Source organism: Stylophora pistillata, chromosome 3, assembly GCF_964205215.1.
Source record: "Stylophora pistillata chromosome 3, jaStyPist1.2, whole genome shotgun sequence".
Lineage (NCBI taxonomy): Eukaryota > Metazoa > Cnidaria > Anthozoa > Scleractinia > Pocilloporidae > Stylophora > Stylophora pistillata.
Genome location: NC_142521.1, coordinates 25,994,148 through 26,017,002, shown reverse-complemented (window position 1 = coordinate 26,017,002; position 22,855 = coordinate 25,994,148). Strand labels below are relative to the sequence as shown.

Genomic DNA, 22,855 nt, shown 5'->3' with positions numbered 1-22,855 from the left:
TTATGTCGCAGCGATTCTTTATTTTCTAAATTACACCGTGGGACAATTTGGAGTTTTTAATACACTAAAATCCAGCAAGAACCACCTTACTCAGGAATGTGTGACAATGAAATGTGATCATTTAGAGAGAGAAACTGATTTTGGTTCACTCTCTTAGGTGGGCTCGGACTTCTTCCAAGCTAGGATAGTACTGGTAAGTAAAAACCAATTCTAAAAAAAAGAACGTATCAATCGGTCCGATGTTGGAGTTTGTCTTTTCTGGGAAAATTAGCTGTACGCGTCAGAAATTTAAGCTGAAACTAATATACCAACCTGAGGACATCTCTGAACGCTTCCATTGGTTGAAAGTAAACTTTCTAGCACCAACCATGTTCCAAGAGTTTTATTTCCCTTTCCAACGTATTCATATATTTTCTCAATCCAGTCTTCGCAAGTTGACGTTGTGGATTTAACCTGAACAGCGTAAACATTTCAAATGTATTCAATAGTTCAAAAAATTTCTTCAGCTGATATATGGAACGGAGTTTATTCTAATTTAAAAAAAAAACCTAAACCCTTTCAAAGCCATTCGACGAGGAGGCGGCGTGGCCGAGTGGTTAGGGTGCTGGACTTGTAATCCGGTGTCCTGGGTTCAAGTCCTCCACCCTGCCACTCACTGGATTTGTTCTCGGTTGCACCGAGTTCAAATCCTCGGCTGCGCTCTGTAAATAGCCCACTGGTCTGCCTCCTACCGGTGGGGATTTTTAAGCACTTAGTTAGTCTACATTATGGCTGAAATGCCCCTAAGAAGGAGCTTTAATTTACGTATTTATTATTATTATTTATTTTATTATCAGACGGGTTCAAATTTATGTCAGCCCAGGCATCTATAATTTCGTTTCTTCGTGGTGATCTTGAAAGGCATATCACTCAAGTTGTAAAAAAAGACCCACCAACCTTTACGTTCAAACGAAACTCTCTTCTGGCTCCTCTGACATTGATAATCACAGCCTCTATCGTGGAAATACCGCTGACTAACACCGTATGATAGCTACGGTCACTTCCTCCGTATAGTACCACGCGTAGGCCATTTGGAAGAGTGTAGCCAAACTGGTATTTCAAATCATAAAGAGGATTTCCACCAGTGCAAGTGATTTTGAAGCTCGTGTTAAGACTTTGGCCTTCATTCGGTTCAATTTTACACGACTCTGATCAAGACAATAGAAAGGGAAATACAAAACATGAATGCTCGCTGCAGTCTCTCCTCGCTGACTCAATAGCTTAATAACTTAATAGCTCAATAGCTTAATAACTTAATAGCTCAATAGCTTAATAACTTAATAGCTCAATAGCTTAATAACTTAATAGATCAATAGCTTAATAACTTGAAAGCTCAATAGCTCAGTAGCTCAATAACTTATAAGCTCAAGAGCTCAATAGCATACTTTAATAGCTCAAAAGGAAAAAAGGTAAAGAATTATAGGTCCGATCATCAAATATATGTATTTGTTATTTACCATACGGGAGGTCCGTATCGGGAGAAAACTGTGTCCGAGGTCTTGGATACCGCTCGAGGCCTACGGCCGATGCTAGAGATGTTCTCCAAAGTGACTCAACACAAAACGGATACCTCTTGCTGAAAACGGGCCGGATGGGAGAATACTGCCCGCTCTTGGAACCAATCAGATGGCAAGATTTTTTAGATTGTTACCCGCTCGCGAAATCAGTCATTTTTTTTATATAACATCCCGAGTCTCAGTTCACGTTATAACTATATATTACTATCGATGTCTTTTATAATCATGTTGTTGTGGAAATGGAGCTTAAACATTCAAATTGATCAGCTGTGCCATTAACTACGCACGGCTAGCTGGTGAGCAAAGAGCATATCTAAACATCTCTCAGCCTAAAGAACACCAAAGTATTAAAATGAAAACATGCATATAATAAAGTAGAAGGTTAAAGTTATCCTCCAATCAGCAGAATTATTGCTCTTTAGCTTATATGCGTTCTTAATATTCCGCCTCTAACGCTTAAAGATGGCCAAACATTTTTGGCTTACTTGCATTACAGAACTAACGCTTTTATTGACATGAGGAAAATAATATTGCTGTGACGATAGTTTTTATATTTATTAATATTTTTATTGGGTCCGCAACAACAACGTGGGGAACTAGCTTTGTAGGGCGACTCGGCACCGAGAATGGTAAGGCGACCTCTTCGAGCGGGCTTGTACGGACGTCAAGGACGAGACAATCTTTTGGTTTCACAGTAACTTTTGTTCTAGGTCAGGCGAACAACTGACATGACCTCTAGTGTACTCAAGTTGGTAATCGAGGATGTAATCGCGATGTAATCAACAAAGCTTTAAAATGTACTTACTTTGGTACTATCGAGCACGTGGTTCCATTTGAAGCTAAACGATCTATATTGAAATACTCATATGCCGAAAATGAAAGAGCAGGTTCAATAAACTTAAGGCCATTAAAAATAGCAAACCTTGCTGAGATTCACAGCTTTGATATTGAAAATATACCCATGGTAATTACAACAGAGCACCTTATGAAATAAAACGAAAAATACAATTGAAAGTTTCTGCTAATCTTAGCAAGGTTGGTGTTAAGTTTGGTCGCATGAAAGGAAATTGAAGTTACGAGTAGAAACTCAGCTACCAACTACCAAGAGAACTAATTTTGCCAGAAAGACATTTATTACCTAAAATTTCAGTAGAATTGAACAAGAAAAGTACCAATAGGCAGCTGCACAATGAAAACAAAGTAACAATGCAAAATCTATTTCCAAAAACTACTGTGGCTTTTCTATATTTTCTTTGACTCACTGAAACGAAAGAAACTCGCATGAATTGAGAATTCTAGAATAATGAAAACAACGAATAAATATGCTTAAACAACCATACGGAAAAACCACTAAATTTTCCCGTAACATTGCTGGTTTCCAAACACATACTGTGTTGGAAGGTTGCTAAAGGATCACGGGATCCCGTGGTAAACTAATTCTCACAGTTTCTCCGTCTACATGATCAACGCCCCGCCATCCTTTACCAAGCCGGCAATATTATTCAGTGGTCGAGCGTATAGTACTATTTAAAAAACGAGCAGCAGTGTTTTATCGGGTTAAAAACACGAGGCGTAGCCGAGTTTTTCTTAGACCCGATAAAACACGTGCTGCAAGTTTTTTAAATAGCTTCAAAGACCCGTGCCTCTCTAGGGATTTTTCCAAACATAATATTAATACATTAAATAGCTTCAAAAAAACCCGTGCCTCTCTAGGGATTTTACTAAACTTGATTTGAACGCATTAAAAGTTAATTACATACAGAGGGGAAAAGTGCTCCTTGTTCGGCTGCTGTTAAAGTTCACAAAGCTTTTGTTTGAAATGCCGCCCAAACGCGGGTTTCGAGAACCGAAAAATGCGAAGGAAGAGAAAGATTGGAAAGAGTTCCATATAACCCCATACATTAATGATGCATTCATTTCATAAAGACTAAATATAAAGGTTTCTTTGCACCACTCTCAGTACATAATTAATGTATGGGGTCATATGGAACTCTTGCCGATATATAGCTTGGATAGTTGTGTTCCAAGGGCTACTCGGTATGCCACGAAGTGGGCTTACAAAATTTTTGGCGAGTGGCAAAGTTCAAGAAGAAATAAAGACGCCAACTTGGAGGAAATAGGATTTAGAGCTGAAGTTGAGAGTATTCAAAACTGCACAATTAATATTGTGAACAATGGGACATTGTAAAAGAACGAATTTCTGTTCCAACAAGAATTTATCAGGAAAATAAACTCTGTTGTTTACTGCGGTTAAAGTTTTGTACGCTGCCTTTTGGGGAATAATTTGATACTATAATTGACGTGATCTTTATATAAAGATCTCTAGTGTTCTTTATATAAAGATCACAGTAATCATAATTTCATTAATAATTCAGTGATGATTTCGTTGTTTATGAATTGCACCCCGATTTCCCCCGAGACCGAAATCAAAACCCTTTCCGGGCTTTTCAGAATGATCATTCTATACCGGCTATAAAGGTTCATACATGTGATCGATTTGCCTCGTGTGATAGGCTAATCAGCTTATGAACTATTAATGAGTTTTTGAATGCTATATAATCAGTTAGAACTGATGTGGCCGAGGCAAAGAGGCTGCCGGAATATATTATGCACTCCAAGGCCAGATATGATGGTAGATAGCAAGAGATTACATATCAAATGTATGAAGAAAATCTCAGATAAAATACGTAAGTGATTTCTATGTACGTGTCAGTTTTTCAACCATTTTCTTTTTCCTTGTGCTGAGAGGAGACTAATATATCACCGGCTTATTTGTTTTTCCGGGAACAGCAACCATCTCAAGCTTAACAAATAACAAGTAAAATATTTTGGTAGCCGTAAATCTTTTTTTACATTTTAAACTTTGTGGGCTAGAAACAAAGCATGCCAAATGAATTTCAAAGTTAACTGCTGAACAAAATTTCGGGCGCTATGTGATCAACGATGGCGGATTGTCCTTTTGATTTACATCAGCTTTCATGGCATCAAATTATCCTTTTGCCACCAACACATATCATGTAAATCGATAAGTATCACGCAGTAGAAGACAAATAATTTTGATCGATCTTTCCGAGAGCTCTCACCGCGTTTAATATTTCGACAAGGCAACAAAGCAAATCGAATCTGGTACTCCGTTGGCATAATGGCTACTCATCTAACAAATGATGTCAACCCAAGAGTTGCAACTGTGGCACCCAAGAGACATGTATGTACCATCAAGTTTCTTCCTAGATTTCTTTTGTCAGAAGGTTCGACTACATGCGCCCTTGATGTTCATCATCAACTGTTGCGTTTCCTCGAGAATAATCCAAATATGAAAAAATTTCTCAAAAAGGGATCAACTTGCGCTATTCGAAGATTCTCTCCTCGTTCATGTTTAAACGATACTCTCTGGGAAATTTCTTGTAAATTTCAAGTTATTTCACGTTAATGAAATAAAGATGTGGTTTACGGAATTTTGATGGTACAGACACGTCAGCACGAGTTAGGAAATCAGTTGCCCCAAAATCCTATTACTGCTTTTGGAAGTCCAGTGATGGCTTTCACTGCCCATGTAGGAATAATGATTAGAAGTGGTTGGTCATCGGACATATTGGGCCTCTTAAAATACCCTTATTTTTGGACTTTGTCAAAATCAGAAAGAGTCGTCTTTACTCAGAAGGGAGAGGTAAAGGAAGAAATGAAATAAAAAGTTAAAACAATTCAATGTTCTTAAAGTCTGATATATACAAACACAACCAGATTTTAATTTCTTGAAGGTCTATTTTCGAACATTGAAAATGCGGTTTAAGTGAATTCTAGCTCCGTTTTAAGCATTTATTTTTTCCTGTGCATTTAAAGTGAAAGAACTTCAAAATTTCTCGAAAAGTTTGTTAAACCGAGAGGCGCAGCCGAGTGGTTAACAGGCTTTTCTTGTGTTCTCTCAACGTCGTGCCCGGTTTATTAGCCGGTAGACTGATAGACAATTTGGTTTATTGCTTAAATATGGAGACGAGATCAAGTATTTTTTTACCTAATTTTTTTAAACCTTACCTCCAGCTACTGCAAGATTTATTGTGAAACGATGAAATAACGCACGGGATAAGTACAGTCATGAACGAAATAAGATTGGCAATCATATTTCTTTAGCGAGTAGGGTGACCTATCTTTTTCTACAGTAGTTCTCGAAACAGAGCTTGGTATGAAATGTTCAAAAAAAATTGTTTGACAAATTTTATTTCTGAGGATTATCCCTAAGGGTAAAATTTGTACTCGAACCGATGGTAAAATTGAAAAACGCCTTCCCAGAATATCTGTCGGCCGACTGTTGCGCAATTTTGTGAGTCTTTGAAAAAATTTACTCGTGCTTATTTATTCCAAACTCAGAAACGAGTAAATATACTGTCACCTTGGTGAGTTTGAACTTTCACAATTACCTCCAAATTAATTTGACGAACACCACGCGACAGAGGAAAATTTCGAGTGCGAGGGTCTTAATCTGAATTTGTTTTCATTATGTCGGCCAACTGTAATTGTGAAAGTTCAAACTTACCAAGATGACTTCCCCCCCCCCCCTCAGCCGGGACTTTTACCGGTTTTCATCTGGCATGAAGCGCCTAACAGTGTTACTCTTCCCCCCTGGATCCCTGATCCATTGCAAGGTTACCCCCCAGCATTTCATTAGGCTTCCCTGACATTCGCCGGTACCCATTTATACTCCTGAGTGGAGAGAGGTTCTATGAGTGTAAAGTACAAAAACAGAACATATTGACCAGGTCAAGTGTTGAACCCAGACTCCAGACCCGGAGTCCAGTGCATTGACCATAAGGCCACTTGATCTCCATAAATTACCCTTTAAAGGAAGTATTTATTCATTGTAAAAAAATGGCGGGACAACGCAAGGTTTAGCCCGTCAGATTTTGATATGATTACTTTTAAAAGGCCTACCAGTTTGGCTTGTTTAATTTGTGACGATGTGCTAGCCTTAGTCGAGTCATCACCAATGAAAGATATTGTAAAACGTTTGGTAGTCAATAAAGATTTCTCATAAGGAAGAGCAAGAACATTCCTCTGATAATAAGGACCTTCCTTAAAGCCAGATATTACGCCGTAAAAAAATGCAAATGTACCTTGCTCATATTCTCGAGTTTGTTAATGCTCTATCCGTTTAAAAATTGTAACTGGTGGATCAAGCCATGTATCGACCCATAAATTATTTGAAATGTCAAATCGCGATGAATGCCACAGATAAATATTGTTTTGGTTGTGACAGATCCCATGCAGGCCTGTCACTGGCCCGCCTTACTCAAGGCCTTAGATTTGTTCACAAGCGGAGAATTGCTCATGCCTCAGCACTAATGATAAAGGGCTGATCGCACGCTATAAGGTGGAAAGCCGGTAATTTTCTAAGATTAACAAGTTTTGTTGAGTACACTTCTTACTTAGCACACAGACGCTGCTCCTACACAAACAAACCTGTTGGTTCCTCTGACGGAGCGATGGAGGGGCTGTAAGTGGGTCTTGATGGCCACTTGTAAAATTTTTTATTATCATATGCTTCCAAAGTTTCATTTGCTATAAGAAAACAAAAGCTACCCGTTATGTTGCTTCTTCAAGCTGTTGATGAAAATAGTTTCTAGGTACACAAATGTTCGATCCTCAGAACCTTTCGATTTTTACCGTCTTGGGGTTGCATTTTGAATTCTTTGGATTTATACCCCGTGAACTTTATTGTACTTCTGACTACATCGCATTTTTTATCGGGTATCGTTTTTCAGCGTTCGTGATAAAAAGTAGCGCGTCATATTTGGATCATAACCTACGTTCTTTAACGATGTTAGACCATACAGACTTGTACAGGTATGAAACACGTAAGAGGAAAAGGGGCTATACCTATTTGAATATCAACACAGGGAATATTCACCAAGAAATGTATTTCAAGGATTGGTCTTAAGATGCGCATTTTTTACACAAACGTTCTTTTTTATCCGGCAACTTCGGGTTAAGTAATTAACTGTTACATAGTCAACAAGTGTAACTTAACTTTACCAACTTTGGTACTATCTCAGATATTTTAAAATAGGTTCTTTACGTGTTTCTTTGGTTACCTTCCAAGAGAAAATAGCCATCCTCTGCTGATATTGTATGGTAAAAGTAGCTTGAGCCATTTTTCAACGATAAAGTCCCAGCAGCAATCTCTCCTTCAGGTGCTATTATCTGAATGACTCCTCCTGCTCCGCCAGCCAACCAGTAGCGATCTTGTCCTTTACCTCCATCCACAATTAGTTTTCCGGTTTCTCGTATAGTTACCTTTAATTAATCATAGCAGAGGTTTTGTTACGTTTCAACACTTAACAAAATAGAAAGTACTGTGGTAAATTTAAAATGTGTGAAATTCGAATTAATAATGAAATTAGATGTATCTTATGTATCACATAATTATTTGATACAAAACTGAACTCTATCATCGATTTATATATCAGCTCCCTTGACAGCAACCACACCTGTTTACATTTAATTCAGGCTACTGACCCTAGAAGCGTTGAGGCGAATAATTCCTCCTGAGCCCCCAGAACACGATCCTGTGTTGTCATTTTGGGCTTCAGCTATAATAGGGGCACCTAGAATTGAATCAATGCCACTTTCTGTTAACACCACTTAAACAATGAATAACCATTAATTTCCGTATGAAGGAAGAGGAATCGTGGCTTCCAATCGATGCCTTTGAACTGTTGTGTTCCTCGGTGTATCTTCAAGGTTTCATTCTTTAACTTTCCAAAGGACCCAAACTCCTCTGCATTTTAGCCAGAATTTTAGTTCTTGCACTTTTAAATTAGCTGGAGCTCTCCCACTTAGTGATGAACCAAGAATATCTGCTTCTGAAAGCTTTAGATTGTTTGAAACCGAGCTCATTTTGTGTTAACCAAGGTAAAAGCCTCCGAACGGAACAAAAACACAGTGGCCCGACGGACCTCGCTTTCGTGCAAACTTGTTACTAGGCTTCTTAAGCAAATTATCATTATGCATAGCGTGTATTAGTTTCCGTTACTAGGAAGATGAATCGTTTCCTAATTCTTGAACTTCAACATACATATAGAAAGAAAGTCTGCAGCCTGAACATTTTTAACGTCAAAATAAGATTTTTTGTAAATATCGAGTTTGACATTTGTTGAGCACGATACTACCATGAATTTTAAGTGCACTGAGTACTATGCAGCCGTGATCATTTCGGCTTCGTGTAAAGCGCTTTTCTTCCAACGATTACACTTTTCCCATGAGAGCTGCACTGTTTATGAAGTTATGAAATAATAATGAAAAAAGAATATGATGAGTGTCCATCTCATTGCACTGATTAAATTTAGGAAGACGAAACTTCGGTAAGGTAAACTTTTCTCCAACATTTAACTTTGACGGGACAGTTTAAAGGGCAAACAAACAATGTATTTACGGATGGTGTTGTTGTGGATTGGATGGTTGGCCTGATCAAATTTTACGAGATTTTGCTGTCGATGTCGAGTCAGTTACTTAAAAAAAAAAAATTACGTCGTCTAGTTCTTTCGAAATAACCGAGCACTTTGTCTGGGTATCAGTGGATAAATTCTTTACAAAAAGAATAACTTTACCACGTATGTGTCAAGTTAATCACATCGATTGCGTCGCGGATAACAAATTCAACTTATCTTGATGAAACTTTTGGACATGGTCTTACTATTGTCAGAACGTAACAATTTTTGTAAAAATTGAATTAAGTGAACACGATCGGCCATGGATCGATCAAAGGACTTTACTCGACCTTTACCTATGATTATCGCTCCATTCTCAGCCACAAGTTCCAAAGCTCCTCCACCAGAAACGCTTCCTGGATTTTCCAAGCATGAACCTGAATAAAAAAAAAAAAAAAAGAATTAATTCATTGTCAGATAACAACAATGCATGCACTTTTTGGCCGGGATGTATCAGGCAGTCAAGCATTTTCCGCTTCTTAACAGGACTGAAACATTTCTTTGGTTTGATAAAGTTTAATGATCGAAATACTCGCTTCTGTTCCCGAACTTGTCGCATGGAAATCTATATGACAAGCAGAGTAAATATCTCGACTATTACGTGATAGATACCAGAAATAGTGATATCTGCGGCAATTCATAGGCTACATGGATGTGCTGTCGTTATTTAAGTATTTTGCTCTATTTGAACAGTTGCCTTCAAATGAAAACAATAATTATCTCACCTCCACTTCCTCCTAACAGAGAGGCTGTGTTGTTTATGTCATACGGTTTAGGCAAACTAAAGATTTTGTGGCTTTGCATTGTTCTTCCTCCGTTTCCTCCATGACTTGCGCCTGGTATACAAAATCCAGACAGGTGGATTTCCGTGAAAGTTATTTTTAATCCCCCAGGTCCAAGTCCTAGCAATTAGTAAACCACCAATTAAAACTTAATTTGAAAAGAAGTAAATCATCGTCACTCGCAAAATGTGAACATAAATAACTCCGAATGTGGGAGTGTAGGCAAAAGGTCACGCCTATTCTTAGACCCTCCTATGGTTATCACGAAATTTCCCAGTTTGAAAAAGCAACCAGTGAAACTTGTAGACACATAAAAAGATAAAGGGAAATATATCCGTTCACACGCGAATGATGAAAATAGTAATGATAATAGTAATGATCATAAACTTTATACGCCCATGAAAAAAACACACAACTATATACCAGGTGATAAACCAGTGGCCCTCGTAAATAATGAATTGTTCAAACCTTAAAACTACCAATGTTAAAAATATAACAAAAATAACATAAACGAACAGCTAAAATATGTAAGAGTGCAACTATTAACAAAAATAAATTTAAAGCTATAAATATATTGACAAAGAATTGAATTAAAAGATAAAATGGTCTGAGTGCGTACAACCGTTTATTCAAACATTGACTTCTATAGCGATTAAAATAGTAAGGAAGAGAAAACAAATACGATTCAATCTTTCAGCGTCTTAAAAAATACTGATAGGTCATTTTAAATCCTGACCTCTATTCAAGGCAATTGTCATCTCGACCGGTTCCTTCTTACACAAAGCCCCAAGTGTTTATAGATACTCAGTGTGGTATCAGCGATTAACGATCAAAACACCCCTCTGAATTTCATTAAATAGATTTGACTATAACTCATTTTTAAAACAACATACTGTCAACCGAAGAAAATTAAGTAAGAGTGCAGGGAAGTTGAAATCTTATCAACAGTAAAATACAGTAATATTGTAGCAAGCAGTAATTTTAATCACCGAACTAGGTTTACGTTTCGTCCTTTTTGTCCTAAAATGAACTTTATCAAACGATGGTGACAGTAAGAAAATGGTTGAGTTTGTTGATCGTCCTAGTGTTAAAGTAATTGCTGAGAAAACTTGTGATGATGTTTTTGACCTCGTCCCAGTTGATGTTGGCTACATAAGGAAAATTTTGGATACTCTTTACCCTCGCAAGGCTGTTGGTTGCGATTAAATATCTCAGAGACTACTTCGTTTATCCTCACGTGTTATTGCCGAGCCGGTTACCCGTTTAATCAATTATTTTATTACCAATCGCCAATGGCCAATAGTTTGGAAAAGCAGTGACGTTGTTCCTGTTTTCAAGAAGGAAAGTATGACGGATAAGACCTGTTATCGTCCAGTTTCTGTTCTGACTTCCTTATCGAAATTATATGAGAAGGTGTTGTTCAATCAAATCTATGAAGCCTTTTATTGGCGGCTCTCACCGAATCTGTCTGGCTTTCTCAAGGGTCACTCGTGTTGCACGGCCTAATCAAAATTGACTGAAGATTGGAGAGCCTGTCTTGACAGAAGAGGAGCTGTTGCAGCGGTGGCTATCGACTTAAGTAAAGCTTTTGACTCTGTTTTGTCACCCGCTTCTCCTAGCTAAATTAAAGGCATATGGTTTTACGCATGATGCGCTGGAAATTATGACAGCTTACCTTATTGGACGGAGACAGAGGGTCAAACTTGATGGTGTATATTCTTCGTGGAGAACCGTTAAAACTGGTGTACCACAGGGGTCCCTGTTGGGTCCACTCTTATTTAATTTGTATGTTAATGATGCTAAGTATTTTATTACTAATACGTCCTTGAGGCTATACGCTGACGGCACTACTCATTACGCCTCTGATGTCTCACCAACAGTCTTGCAGTACATAATTAACTCTGATCTGAGCGTTCTATCGAGATGGTTCTCAATGAATTTTTTACAGATTAATGCCGCCAAAACGCAAGCTATCGCTATTGGCCCGCCTTCATACCAGTATGATTTCCATCTTAATGATTCTAATGTCCATGCAAAGGATACACTCAAAATCCTAGGGGTGGTCCTAGATAGCAAATTAACATTTAAAGCGCACATAAAGCAGCAGCTGAATAAGGGATGCGCAAAGGCTTCAGCTTTGCGGAGAATACGTAAGTTTATTTCTAAGGACGTGTTAGTTCGTTTATACAAGGCCTATGTTCTCCCTCATCTTGAGTACTGTAGTCCCCTTTTACTGAGAGTAGGTAACGCGGAGACTACTACAATAGAGACAACTAATTACTTTATATTAAGAACTATATTAGGCTTCTCGAAGTCTGTGTCATACGACTTCCTCCTCAAGTTGGCCGACATTAAGTCCTTGGAGATTCGTAGACAATTTCAATCGTTAGTTATGCTATATAAGTGCTTGCATGATAAGGGGGCACCTTATATAAGTGATTTTTTTAATTTTAGAAATGTACCGTATAGTTTAAGTGGGCTCAGTACAAGGCTAGATTTACCTCCTTTTAATCTTGAGTTTTTACATCGGTCAATTTCATTTTTAGCTAGTAAACTTTGGAATGCGCTTCCCCCTAAACTCAGAGAATCTCAAGATATTGTTTCATTCAAGCGTTCTCTTAAAGCCCAAATGGCTTAGCGGTAGTGATTGTAAATATTGTTATTGTTATCATTGTTAATATTGTAAATTTTTGTTTATAGCTCTTGTCTATGATCTTCGATACTGTTTTTAGTTATTTAACAGATCTATTTATTATTTGTATTCTTACAGAAATTATGTTTTCTAATTGTAGATACACGTACTTGTTTTAACGAGAACTTCTGTACTCCTAGGTGTCACGTGTTTAAATAAAGGATTGATTGACAATAATTCACTAAATAAAAATTTAACTCAATAGGATCGAGTTAAATAATTGTTTGCTCCTGTTTCCTATATGTAACACTCGACAATAGTTCCTGTAGCCACGTGCTTCACAGTCCAATATTTTTGCGGAGTTGTCGATTTCAGTGGACCTCATTTTGAATTAATTAGCGTTATTCCGCACACGAGTAACATGTTTCTGAACGAGCGACATTAATTCCGCAAACGTTTGGTCCGCGGTTTGGTTGAAGACTCTATTTAAACAAAGATCTCTTACGTGAAGTAATTACAGCCTCCTTTTCAACGAAATGGAAATGGAGAAACCCCGTGATACGCTTGCTAAACTCATTATCAATAGGTGTTGACTATCCTGCCAGGTTATATCGCTATTATGGGAGCGATGCAACAATTTCAGGACTGCAATAACCTTTTGTGATACAGCAATATGAACGGTAAGATGATATGTTAAACAAGCTGTAGACTGGATGTAAAAAGCGAAACAATTGAGTTTGCGCGTGAATGTGTACATTTTCGAATAACTGACGGCACCGTTAAGTAAGCTCATTTTCTCCAACTTTAAAATTTGATTAAATCGCACAGAATCATTACCCCAAAAAATCCTTTGGAGATCGAAAAGAACCACACTTCGCCTTCCAAAAGCCAGATTTTCAGTCGATTATTTTACTTACCACATAGTTAAATAACAGGCTGCTTTTGACCTATTTTTAATCTTGTTAGAAGAGGGTCTGATAAATTTGATTAGATTGTGTAAATAAATGATCAAGAATTGCTCAAATTGCCTTAACACATGTATTGATATTGCTTTTCAAGATTCGGTACTTTTTATCGGTCCAAGTGTTGTCAATTCGTGGCGCGACGCTCCGAGATTCGTCTGAAACTTTGAGCTTCAAAAGCGGCAATTTGGCGAAATTCAGTTGTTATCGATTTTCTCCAAAATAAATCGATATTCAGCCAAACGAAGTATGCAGTGTTTTGTTTCACCATGAGGCCTACCTAACTTGAGAGTATGAGCCGAATCGACTTTTTGGCTGTTGCCACAATCTTTTGGCCACATTTGCTCTTTAGGTGGCTCGTACCGGTTTTCATATTTTTGATGGTTTGTAACTTTGAAAGAATACAACAGAAAGACTGACAAAGGCCAGTTGAACACTTTTATAGGGTTGAATTACATAATCATTGGTTATCCGAAAATAAGTGTCATTTCGTCACTAGCAGTTTCCATGGCAACGCTTCCATAGGCTTATTCAGACGCATTTTTAGGTTGTGGCTAAAATAATTCGAAAACTAATCCGGTGACCCCCTGATTTTTTTCAGTGATTGCTTTTGGCACTTGAAAAGGAAAATGCACAAAGATTTTTAAAAAATTCTACGGAGGGGAATTTCAGAAAATCTACAAAAAGAGCAATTTTCACACATCGCAAATTTCCTTCCGTAGAATTTTCTAGTTTATTTTCTGATGATTCCTTTCGACGTTATTATCATATTGGAACAATAAAGAGAAGGGGTCACCGGACTTGTTTTCATGCAATAGCTTTCGTGAGTTTAGCAATTTCCACGCGCGTTCTCGCGCTTTTAAAAATCTGGATTCTATAAGATTGACATTTGCTCATGATCTGTTTTAGCTACCGCTGACAATTGCGTGTGCTCGCGCGAGCACCTACGATCTGATGTTTACAGACGTTTTCAGCTAAGAAAATCATTAAAAAGCCATCAAAGACAGCCTCCCGAGCTCATCTTAAAAATCCTACACATGACTTCTGGCTACATCATATTATTTTCCTTTAAGTTTCAAAGTCTTGTTCCACTTCAGGTAGATTATCCTTCACTTGAGTTCTTCTTTTTTCGCCGTCGCAAGATTTCATATCGGTTGAATATTTCTTTTAAATGTGAAGTGAAGCAACCTTTCCTTCTCCGAAAATCGTCTTCGTTATCTTAGTTTCTATCTCTTGCATTCACAGTGGCCGCTCAACACATCAAATACAAGCTCTTAGGAAAACTTCTCACAAAAGTAGAAAAAATTCCACGCGCCGCCATCTTTGTTTTGAATTTTCATCTTTTGATCTCGCGCTTCTTTCGCACGTTTCTCTCGCGCGCGTCACGCAAGAGTGACCTGTTTCCCGCGCGAGGAAACTGGTACGAGCCACCTTAAGGAGGCTCGAAAGAGTTTATTTTGGCCGCGCGGAGAATGGATTCCAAGATATACGCAAGCTAATTACTCGCGAGAGAAATAAGCGATAGCGCGCGCGATCAGATCCGCGGGCGAGTTGTAAACAAATATGGCCTCCATAAGCGTTTCAAAATTTACGGCACCTCTATTGTTTCCAACGGAAGTGGTTGTTTGAGAAACAAAAATGGAAAGTTTACTTCTTGAAAGCAGGTAGGAAAATGTTTGGATGGCAGGATTCTTGCCGAAAGTGGTCAAAAAAACTTTATTTAACGAGCGAAAGGAGGATGGTGAAGTCGACACCCCATCAATAAAGTCGCGTCGAGTGCATTCGATACTCGGTAGATCTTACTTTGTTCCGCGAAAAATTTAAGTGGATACCTGAGTGCCACGATTTGTTTCGCATTGAATTTTGATTCCCAATAAAATGAAATGACCGAAAACTTTCCTAAACAACTCACTGGAAGATGAAAAGGAAAATGAAATCATTGTTGGATCCAGGATTGCAAACATTGACAGTTTTATTAATGGAAATGGAGAAGTGTAAATGGAGAAGTGTAAATGTTGCCATAAAAATAAACATAATTTTCAGTAAACAAGAGATCGTAAAAATGTAGGTGAGACTTTAATTCTAAGTCAACCACAGACGGTAAAATTAAAATAAAATATTCATCTTTAACTTGTGAGAAAGATTGTTGATATTTCCGTTGATAAACTGTAAATTACAACTTCGAAAATGTAAACTCGCATTTGTTAAGAAAGGATTGCAAAATTTTTTTTTTTTTCCAATTAAACGGAATAATGAAACTTCACAGTTATGACAGGGGCAAAGAGAAAAAAAGAAAAATGAAGCCGAGGCTTGTTCATACCTCTACTACCTCGAAAATTATAGAAATTCGCGAATTCTGTGACGACCAACAAATTGCTGATGAATATGAAACCCTAATTTCCGCTGAGTTTGACGCTCGTGACAATCTGGAAGACGTCAAATCAAATTCTTTTCACTCCAAATTGTTTTCACTCTTCCACTTCAAATTGCACATGAACAATTATATCGGTCAATCATGGTAAATGTGCATCGTCGAATGAGGCCTTCGATCAAGCCATCTTCTCAGCTCGGAACAGCGATAAGACACCATCCAGACGTTCGATGGAAAGCTTCATCTTTCGACAAACATGGTCCAGAAGCTGGCACATGCTAGTTTGTCTCATGTTACACTACAATCTCTGTACGAGAAACTCAACATTTAACGGCCTCAATGAAGTACTGGTTGGCGCCATCTGCAAAATCAACTTTTCATCATATATCGAATTCAGTTCCTCTAGAGAATTCTCTCCGGAGTTTCTCTCCGGAGTTTCTCTCCAGAGTTCATTTCAAACTGTCGTAACGGTACTAGTCTGAGTCTCAAATGATGAGTCACTTTTCAGGAATGTGTAAAATCACAAAACAATGTGAATCCATCTTCAGGATGAACGATTTTTTCCGCGCTGAGGGCATCCGTCGATTAATCGCGCGGACACTGACTCATCTTCGCGAAAATGAGCCCTTGAGTCAGCGGTATCGTTTAAAACGCGTGACCGGATATTAAAGTGTGAGCTAAAATTGCAAAAACCGGAAATAAAGCTTGCTAAGTTGATGAACTAATATCTCGAAAATTGGTTCGGTGACCTACCTTGATTTTTTGTGTAAAATTAATTTCATCGTTACGCGTTCCTGAAGAAAATTTTAAAAAAAATTTATCTAGTGGAAATTTTTTACATTTTAAAACAACATTTTCCTAAACAATTTAAGTTCTACAAGATAGTTTTTTTTAATATCACGTATACATGTAGAGAATGTGATGATGTTTAAGAAATTTGAAAAAAAAACTAGGTCACCGACTTGGTTTTTGAGATATCTTTCAAAAACTGAGTTTTAGAGGGTCAATTAGCACTACTGTACTGTTGCCATGGCAACAGATAATGCCTGACGAACCCCCTTAAAAGATTTCCCTAACATAGTGTCATGCATATGTCAAGTCATTCTCCTGATGATAAGTTTAACAGTCCTGATATCTTTCACTGATTGGCACTTGCTGTTAATTGTGGAAAGCCCTTTCGAGCCTCCTTAAGCGCTTTTCAGTATCCGCTGCCACGTATAAGTTTCCCAATGAATTATTCGTTGCCTTCAACTTGATCAAGCAGCCGTTATTACAAAAACCTTTCCAGCAAAAATCTCCTGTTGTAAAAAGTCTCCTAGTGCCTTTCGTTGCAGAGGAACTATCAATTATTGATTATCAAGGTTGCCCACGCTATTAAGAGAGGATGCACTTTGTCTCAGCCAATCAGAATTCTGCAATTTTTCCTAGTATGTGGTAATTGTTCCAATCATACCCGAAAAATACCCGAGATACAAATGTATGGAAGGCACTATGTGCACTACAGATTATTCAAAGTTCGGTTATAAAGATGCAGAGTTTTTTAGTTTGAAATTTATACCGCCCTGAGTCATCTATCAACTTTTAAATAATGACGTTGTCAATGTTGCTTGAATAACAATAGCTCTTTGGTTTCGTCCCTTGATTGAATGTGTGTCCTTTTTCTACTTTGGATCCACTACTTGATGTTTTACTCAGTTTAAGAGATAGAGATCAAATTGAAATTTTCTCTGCTTAGCGGAGGAAGAGCATCTAGCGCAAATGCTTGAGCTAAAGTGAATTTGAAAGTGTGCGGAGTGATTTAATGAATATATCCGTGGTGAAGTTTCTCAGGTGACGTTTGAAATTATAAGAGATAGCTACTTTCGAAAACTATACTTAATAAGCTCTTCTTTTCATTCTTTCCGTGCTGTTTCATGCATTACTTTTCCTCGGAAAACACATCTTGGAATTGTTAAGTGAGAAAGATGGAAAAACATTGGAAAGAAAAGGGAGGAATTTTTTCAATCAGATAGAAAAATTTGGAGAAGTGAAACAGTTTTGTGCCTACGAACAAATTGTCCCGACAGGTTTTGTCCCTTAACAGTGGTCGTTTTGTTGAGTGAAAGTTTAGGCATATAACAAAGCGCGTTGTCCAATTAGTCCAACTGGCGAGTAGATGACGCATAAACTGTCCCATTAGTGCTCAAATCGAGTTGTTGACAGCCTTCAAAATTGATGATTTTCAAATTTAGATTTGTCATTAGATAAAGTCCTTTGGGCATCTGTATCAAAAGGTTTAAATGCAAACAAAGGTCGACTTAATAATTTCGACGGAGAATTAGACTTTTCCGGCTTTGTCTATTCTCAGAGCAAAAACTTAAGGCATTCAAAGCGCGTCTCACCTGGGTAAAATTTTGACCATCTGACCGTCTCTCCAGTAGAATTCTGTGTAAATCCACCAAGACATGTTGTATCAAACACTCTCTCCCCACAAGTCATGTTCACATCAGTGTGTATCGAGATGTTTCCACTCTGACTCTTTAAACTCAGAGCATACTTCCCGAACACTTGAACTGTTGACCCGCTCCAGAACTCAATGTTACCACTGAACTCTATGCGAGCAACAAGATGGGTGCCATGTGGAGAGCTTCTTTCCTGAAGTGTTGAGTTGTAATTAGCACCCGAACTGCAGTTAATGGACGGATCAGTTGTGTTAATTTCAAGAAATTCGCCGCTCTTTATCATAAAGGAACCAGCTGAAAAAGAAAAGTGGTATTTTGCTATGACTAAAAACTATTCAACTGGTTTCCCTTGATACGGATGTCCAATTTAAGCTATAAGTAGAGCGGTTGTACACTTGTTCAGTTAAACAGCAATATGGTCTATTTGTCAAGACAAATTCTTGCAGTTTTCTCTTAAACAAGACTGGTAACAAATCATCAAACCAAGTCATAAGGCTTACATTCATTTCCTCAAATCACACATGCGTGAATGAATTTCTCTTTCCTTTCTCCAACAACATTTGTCTGAACATGACCATTAATTACCTTTTGCAGTTAGTACATGACTTAAAACCTATTTCGATGGAAGCACCTTTGACCCGAAATAGCGCTAAAAATATTTAAAATTCAACGTAGAAACTGTGAGATCTTGCTAAGCTCAGCAAAACGCAAATGCTACCAGTTCCTATTCAGTCAACCGTAAAAAGTTGTTATTAGATCATAACTGTAATTAGTGTTAAACTGTAACCGTCTCCTGTCATGTCCTTTTCTGTAGCTGTTATCCACCAGAGCTTTTCGAAAGTGACTAATTCCTGCCTAGCCAATCGTTGTAGTAGATTACGTGATTCTTTAGATAATTCATAGCATTACCTAATCCTTTGTACATTAGGCTTAAATAGAGCTGTTTTGAAAAGCTTTCTTTGTTCGAGCCAGCTCTGGCCAGGAGAAACTCAGCCATGTAGCCAGTTCTGGTCAAGCCAGGTCAGGCCAAATTAGGACCACGTCAATTCAGTAGCGTTTGCAGAATAAATCTACGTTGGAACCAACCTTACTGTTGTTAGTCCTTGTCTCAAGGATACTCAACAGCCGTAATAGATCCCGGCCCCAGGAAAACCTTTTCCCAGAGGAAGTTTATTGAAATTTCCCCGTCCATCCGTTTATTTGTGAAGGCAAAATCCAGTTTTCACATAGTAACGCACATTCTGCTTTTTTTCTTAAACAATATCTATTATTCGTAGAACTTCGACATTCGGCTTTCTCAGTCGAAGTTGGAGTCAAGCTACCTTCGAATGGTATCCTGCTCGAACAAGCTAAATCAGGTGAAGATCTTTTACTATGGCCAAGTCATGATTTCGGAGAATTGCTGAATAAATTTACGAAAAACCGTGCTTCCAATGTTTTGCTGCTCCGGTTCTGGAAAAAAAACACTTTTCACTACTGCTGGATAAGTCGTCCACTAAAACCATGTTTGTTGAAAAGTTACAAAGTAAAAAAGCCGGTCACAAACAACGATTTCCTCCTTCTATTCCGCTCGCGTGTATAGCGAAAAAGGAATAACCTACTGGAGGACACTTTAAAATCAAACTTGAATTTTAAATATGGCATCAAAAGATTTAAACATAAACGGTGTTCTCAAATTAGAAACTGATCTATTTGTGGTCGACATCTATGAAACAAACTCTAGTCTCTTATCGTTGTGGCCTGTCTAAGATGTTCTAGGCATGATTGCTGAAGAACTTTAATAATAATAATAATAATAATTTACATTTACATAGCGCAGACCTCTATATGAATATATTCAGTCGCGCTTCACAATAAGATAAAATTATGGCAAAAGTAACTAAGATATAAGAACCTATTGGAACCTACGAGTCTCTGCACTCAAAGAGAACAATAGCCTAGCTAAGTGAATAAGAAACATGAGTAAAAATGAAAATCTATTTGAAAGCTAGATTAAAAAAATGAGTTTTGATAGCAGTCTTGAAAGTGTCCAATGTCTTTATGTTACGAATTGTCGAAGGTAATGCATTCCAAAGATGAGGTGCAGCTGATTGGAAGGCACGATCACCAAGGGTTGGACGGGTCCTGGTGCTTGATAATTCGAGTAATAAAGACTCGTTTGACCTAAGAGAGTATCTGGATCGCTTTTTGATGCCAATTAAATCAGTCAAATGGTTAGGGGCTAGACCATATAAACAGCTAAATGTCAAAAGGAGAATCTTAAACTTTATACGGTAACTAATCGGGAGCCAATGAAGGTTGAAAAGTAATGGCGTAACATGGAAGTATTTTGGTGATCCAGTGACCAACCGAGCTGCGGAATTCTTTATCCGTTGGAGTTTCATGATATGTGAATTCGGGAGGCCATATAATAGACTGTTACAATAATCTATTCTACCGGTTATAAAAGCATGAACCAATGTTTCGGTAACTGAACGACTGAGATATTTCCTAATTCTACGTATGTTGAAAAGATGATAGAATGCGGATGAGCAAGTTCTGTTAATATGACTAAGCATGCTCATCTTCGAATCAAACCAGATTCCTAAGTTTCGAACTTCAAATGATGGAGCAGTTTTGGAGTCGCCAACCGATAAGATACTGATGTTCCTGACTATCTGAAGTTGTTGTCGCGTTCCAATCAGAAGACATTCTGTCTTATCCGCATTCAGTTTTAACTTGTCCGTTTGCATCCACTGACTAATGTCAGCGATACATGATTCCATGGCAGTTAAAGTAATCATTGCATGGTGGGGGAGGGGGGCGGGGGTTAAATTCGAATTAGCCCGATTTTACTTTGAGAAAGCCGGAACTTTGGCTCTATTTCTAGAGATAACACCACAAATTATGCCAGAGATGCTAACTTGCTAACTTGTCGAGCCCTAAAAAATGAGTCTTTATATATGAGATGAGATGAGATGAGATGAGATGAGACGTCGCAAGTGGTAATTACTGATGACTTATTTTTAGTAAAATAAAAAGTGTCCTTGTGCGTGAATTTATCAGCTCCAAGGGAAGAGTTTGATTAATATGCGTCCACAAATTCAGATGAGAAAACCATATCTCTTGTGAACAGACAGAGCACTGGTCATCTTTTACCGCAAATTAAAAAATCCGCTTTCCTCCGGCCTCATTTTTATCACGTAGTACAAAGAAAAAAAAAGCAATTTCTGGTCGACAGAATTACAAAATTTTGCCGCGTTCCTGTTTAACGTATAGAGTCTGCGTTGATATTACGAAACAAGTGATTAAGACATTTAAAGACTTCCCTTATTCTAAGAATTAAGCTCACGATCGTTACTGACTTCGTCAAACGGTTCCGTAATCTACCCTTCTTTGTTCTTTATTTTCCGCTTAAATGAAATCTATTTTCTGCGAAGGGATGATAACTGAACGAAAAGTCAACAACAGAAATGGAGGAAATTTTTCAATACTCGTTTTTCACTTTTTGGGCCTGTTTTCAGCTCTGATAGAACGTTTTAGAATGATCTCTCTTTTCCGATTAATAACAGCATGATGAATCTTACGAGTTCTTTTTATTATTGTGTTATATAGATACGACAACGTCCATGCATTGATTAAAATTGGCGAGGAAATTCTTCCCCAAACAGGTTTCATGTCTTAGAAATGTTTTTGGTTATAAGCTTAATATGATAATGCACACACATAAAAATTTTCACAAATTAAAAGCGAAACAAATGAGCACTTACGATTTACGAGACTTTCAGCGACAAGGATGAATTCCTGTTAAAAATGAATTGAGACTTAATAATGCATCGACTAACCTCTTAGAATGTTTAGAGATCATTCACTGACCATCATCCATGTTTGCCTTAATTTTAACAACTCTACTTTGTTGGAGACGTTTCCTTTAAGAGCTCGCGAAGAACATACCTTAAGTGCGATGAAGAGGAACAAAAACTTTGTCATCGTTTTCTTCAAGGTGCCACTTCAGATGAACCCAAAGTTTTGTACATATTTAAACGATTACACTTCTGTCGGCTTTTTTCATTATGCAGACAAAAAGTGGTCCCGTGAGGGCTGCTACTTCAGCGACTAATTTCAGTTTGATATCGTTTTGCATGTGTCAATCATTCAAAATTTCAGCTGGCAGATCAGAGATCAAGTAAAATACTGTTGACAGTTGGGAAGATACATTGGAAAATTTATTGCAAAGCTGCTTTGATGTTAAATACAAATTACTCAACCAAGTTTTTCTTAGATATTGGCAAACCTGGATGGATCAGTAATGCGTAAAATAAAAAAGCCATCCATGACCCGAGGCAAAAAGCATTCACAATTGTCAAGCTGTTACAAGGCTGTGGAACCTATTGTTTGAATTTAAAGAACATTTAAAACAACTTTTTCAGTGAAAAAACAACGGTTGGAGTTTGGACATAGTTTTAAATCAACCGCGGTTTAAAAGTTTTTTCGGAGAACGTTTTGTTGGGAAGCATTCCAGCAGCAATGCCAGCCGCCACCGACAGCAGAAAATGGTGACTGACGGCCCTAATCTGTTAGTCAATCAAGAGGGCCTCAATGGAAGGGGGGGGGGGGGTAATGTTGACGGTTGACGGTTAAATTTGGCTAA

The 22,855-nt window shown here is 37.9% G+C and overlaps 1 protein-coding gene across 1 annotated transcript; it reads right to left on the bottom strand.

Annotated features, from left to right (window-relative positions):
- Positions 1–145: 145 nt before the first annotated feature.
- Positions 146–18,515, bottom strand: LOC148735301 (uncharacterized). Its single transcript, XM_088752925.1, has 9 exons — positions 18,135–18,515; positions 11,694–11,734; positions 9,763–9,939; positions 9,334–9,414; positions 8,063–8,155; positions 7,011–7,109; positions 937–1,187; positions 313–453; positions 146–190 (listed from the first exon to the last, which is right to left on the bottom strand). Exons 1-9 carry the CDS (start codon positions 18,506–18,508, stop codon positions 146–148), a joined length of 1,302 nt encoding a protein of 433 aa, XP_088609051.1. The 5' UTR covers positions 18,509–18,515.
- Between the last annotated feature and the right edge of the window lie 4,340 nt (positions 18,516–22,855).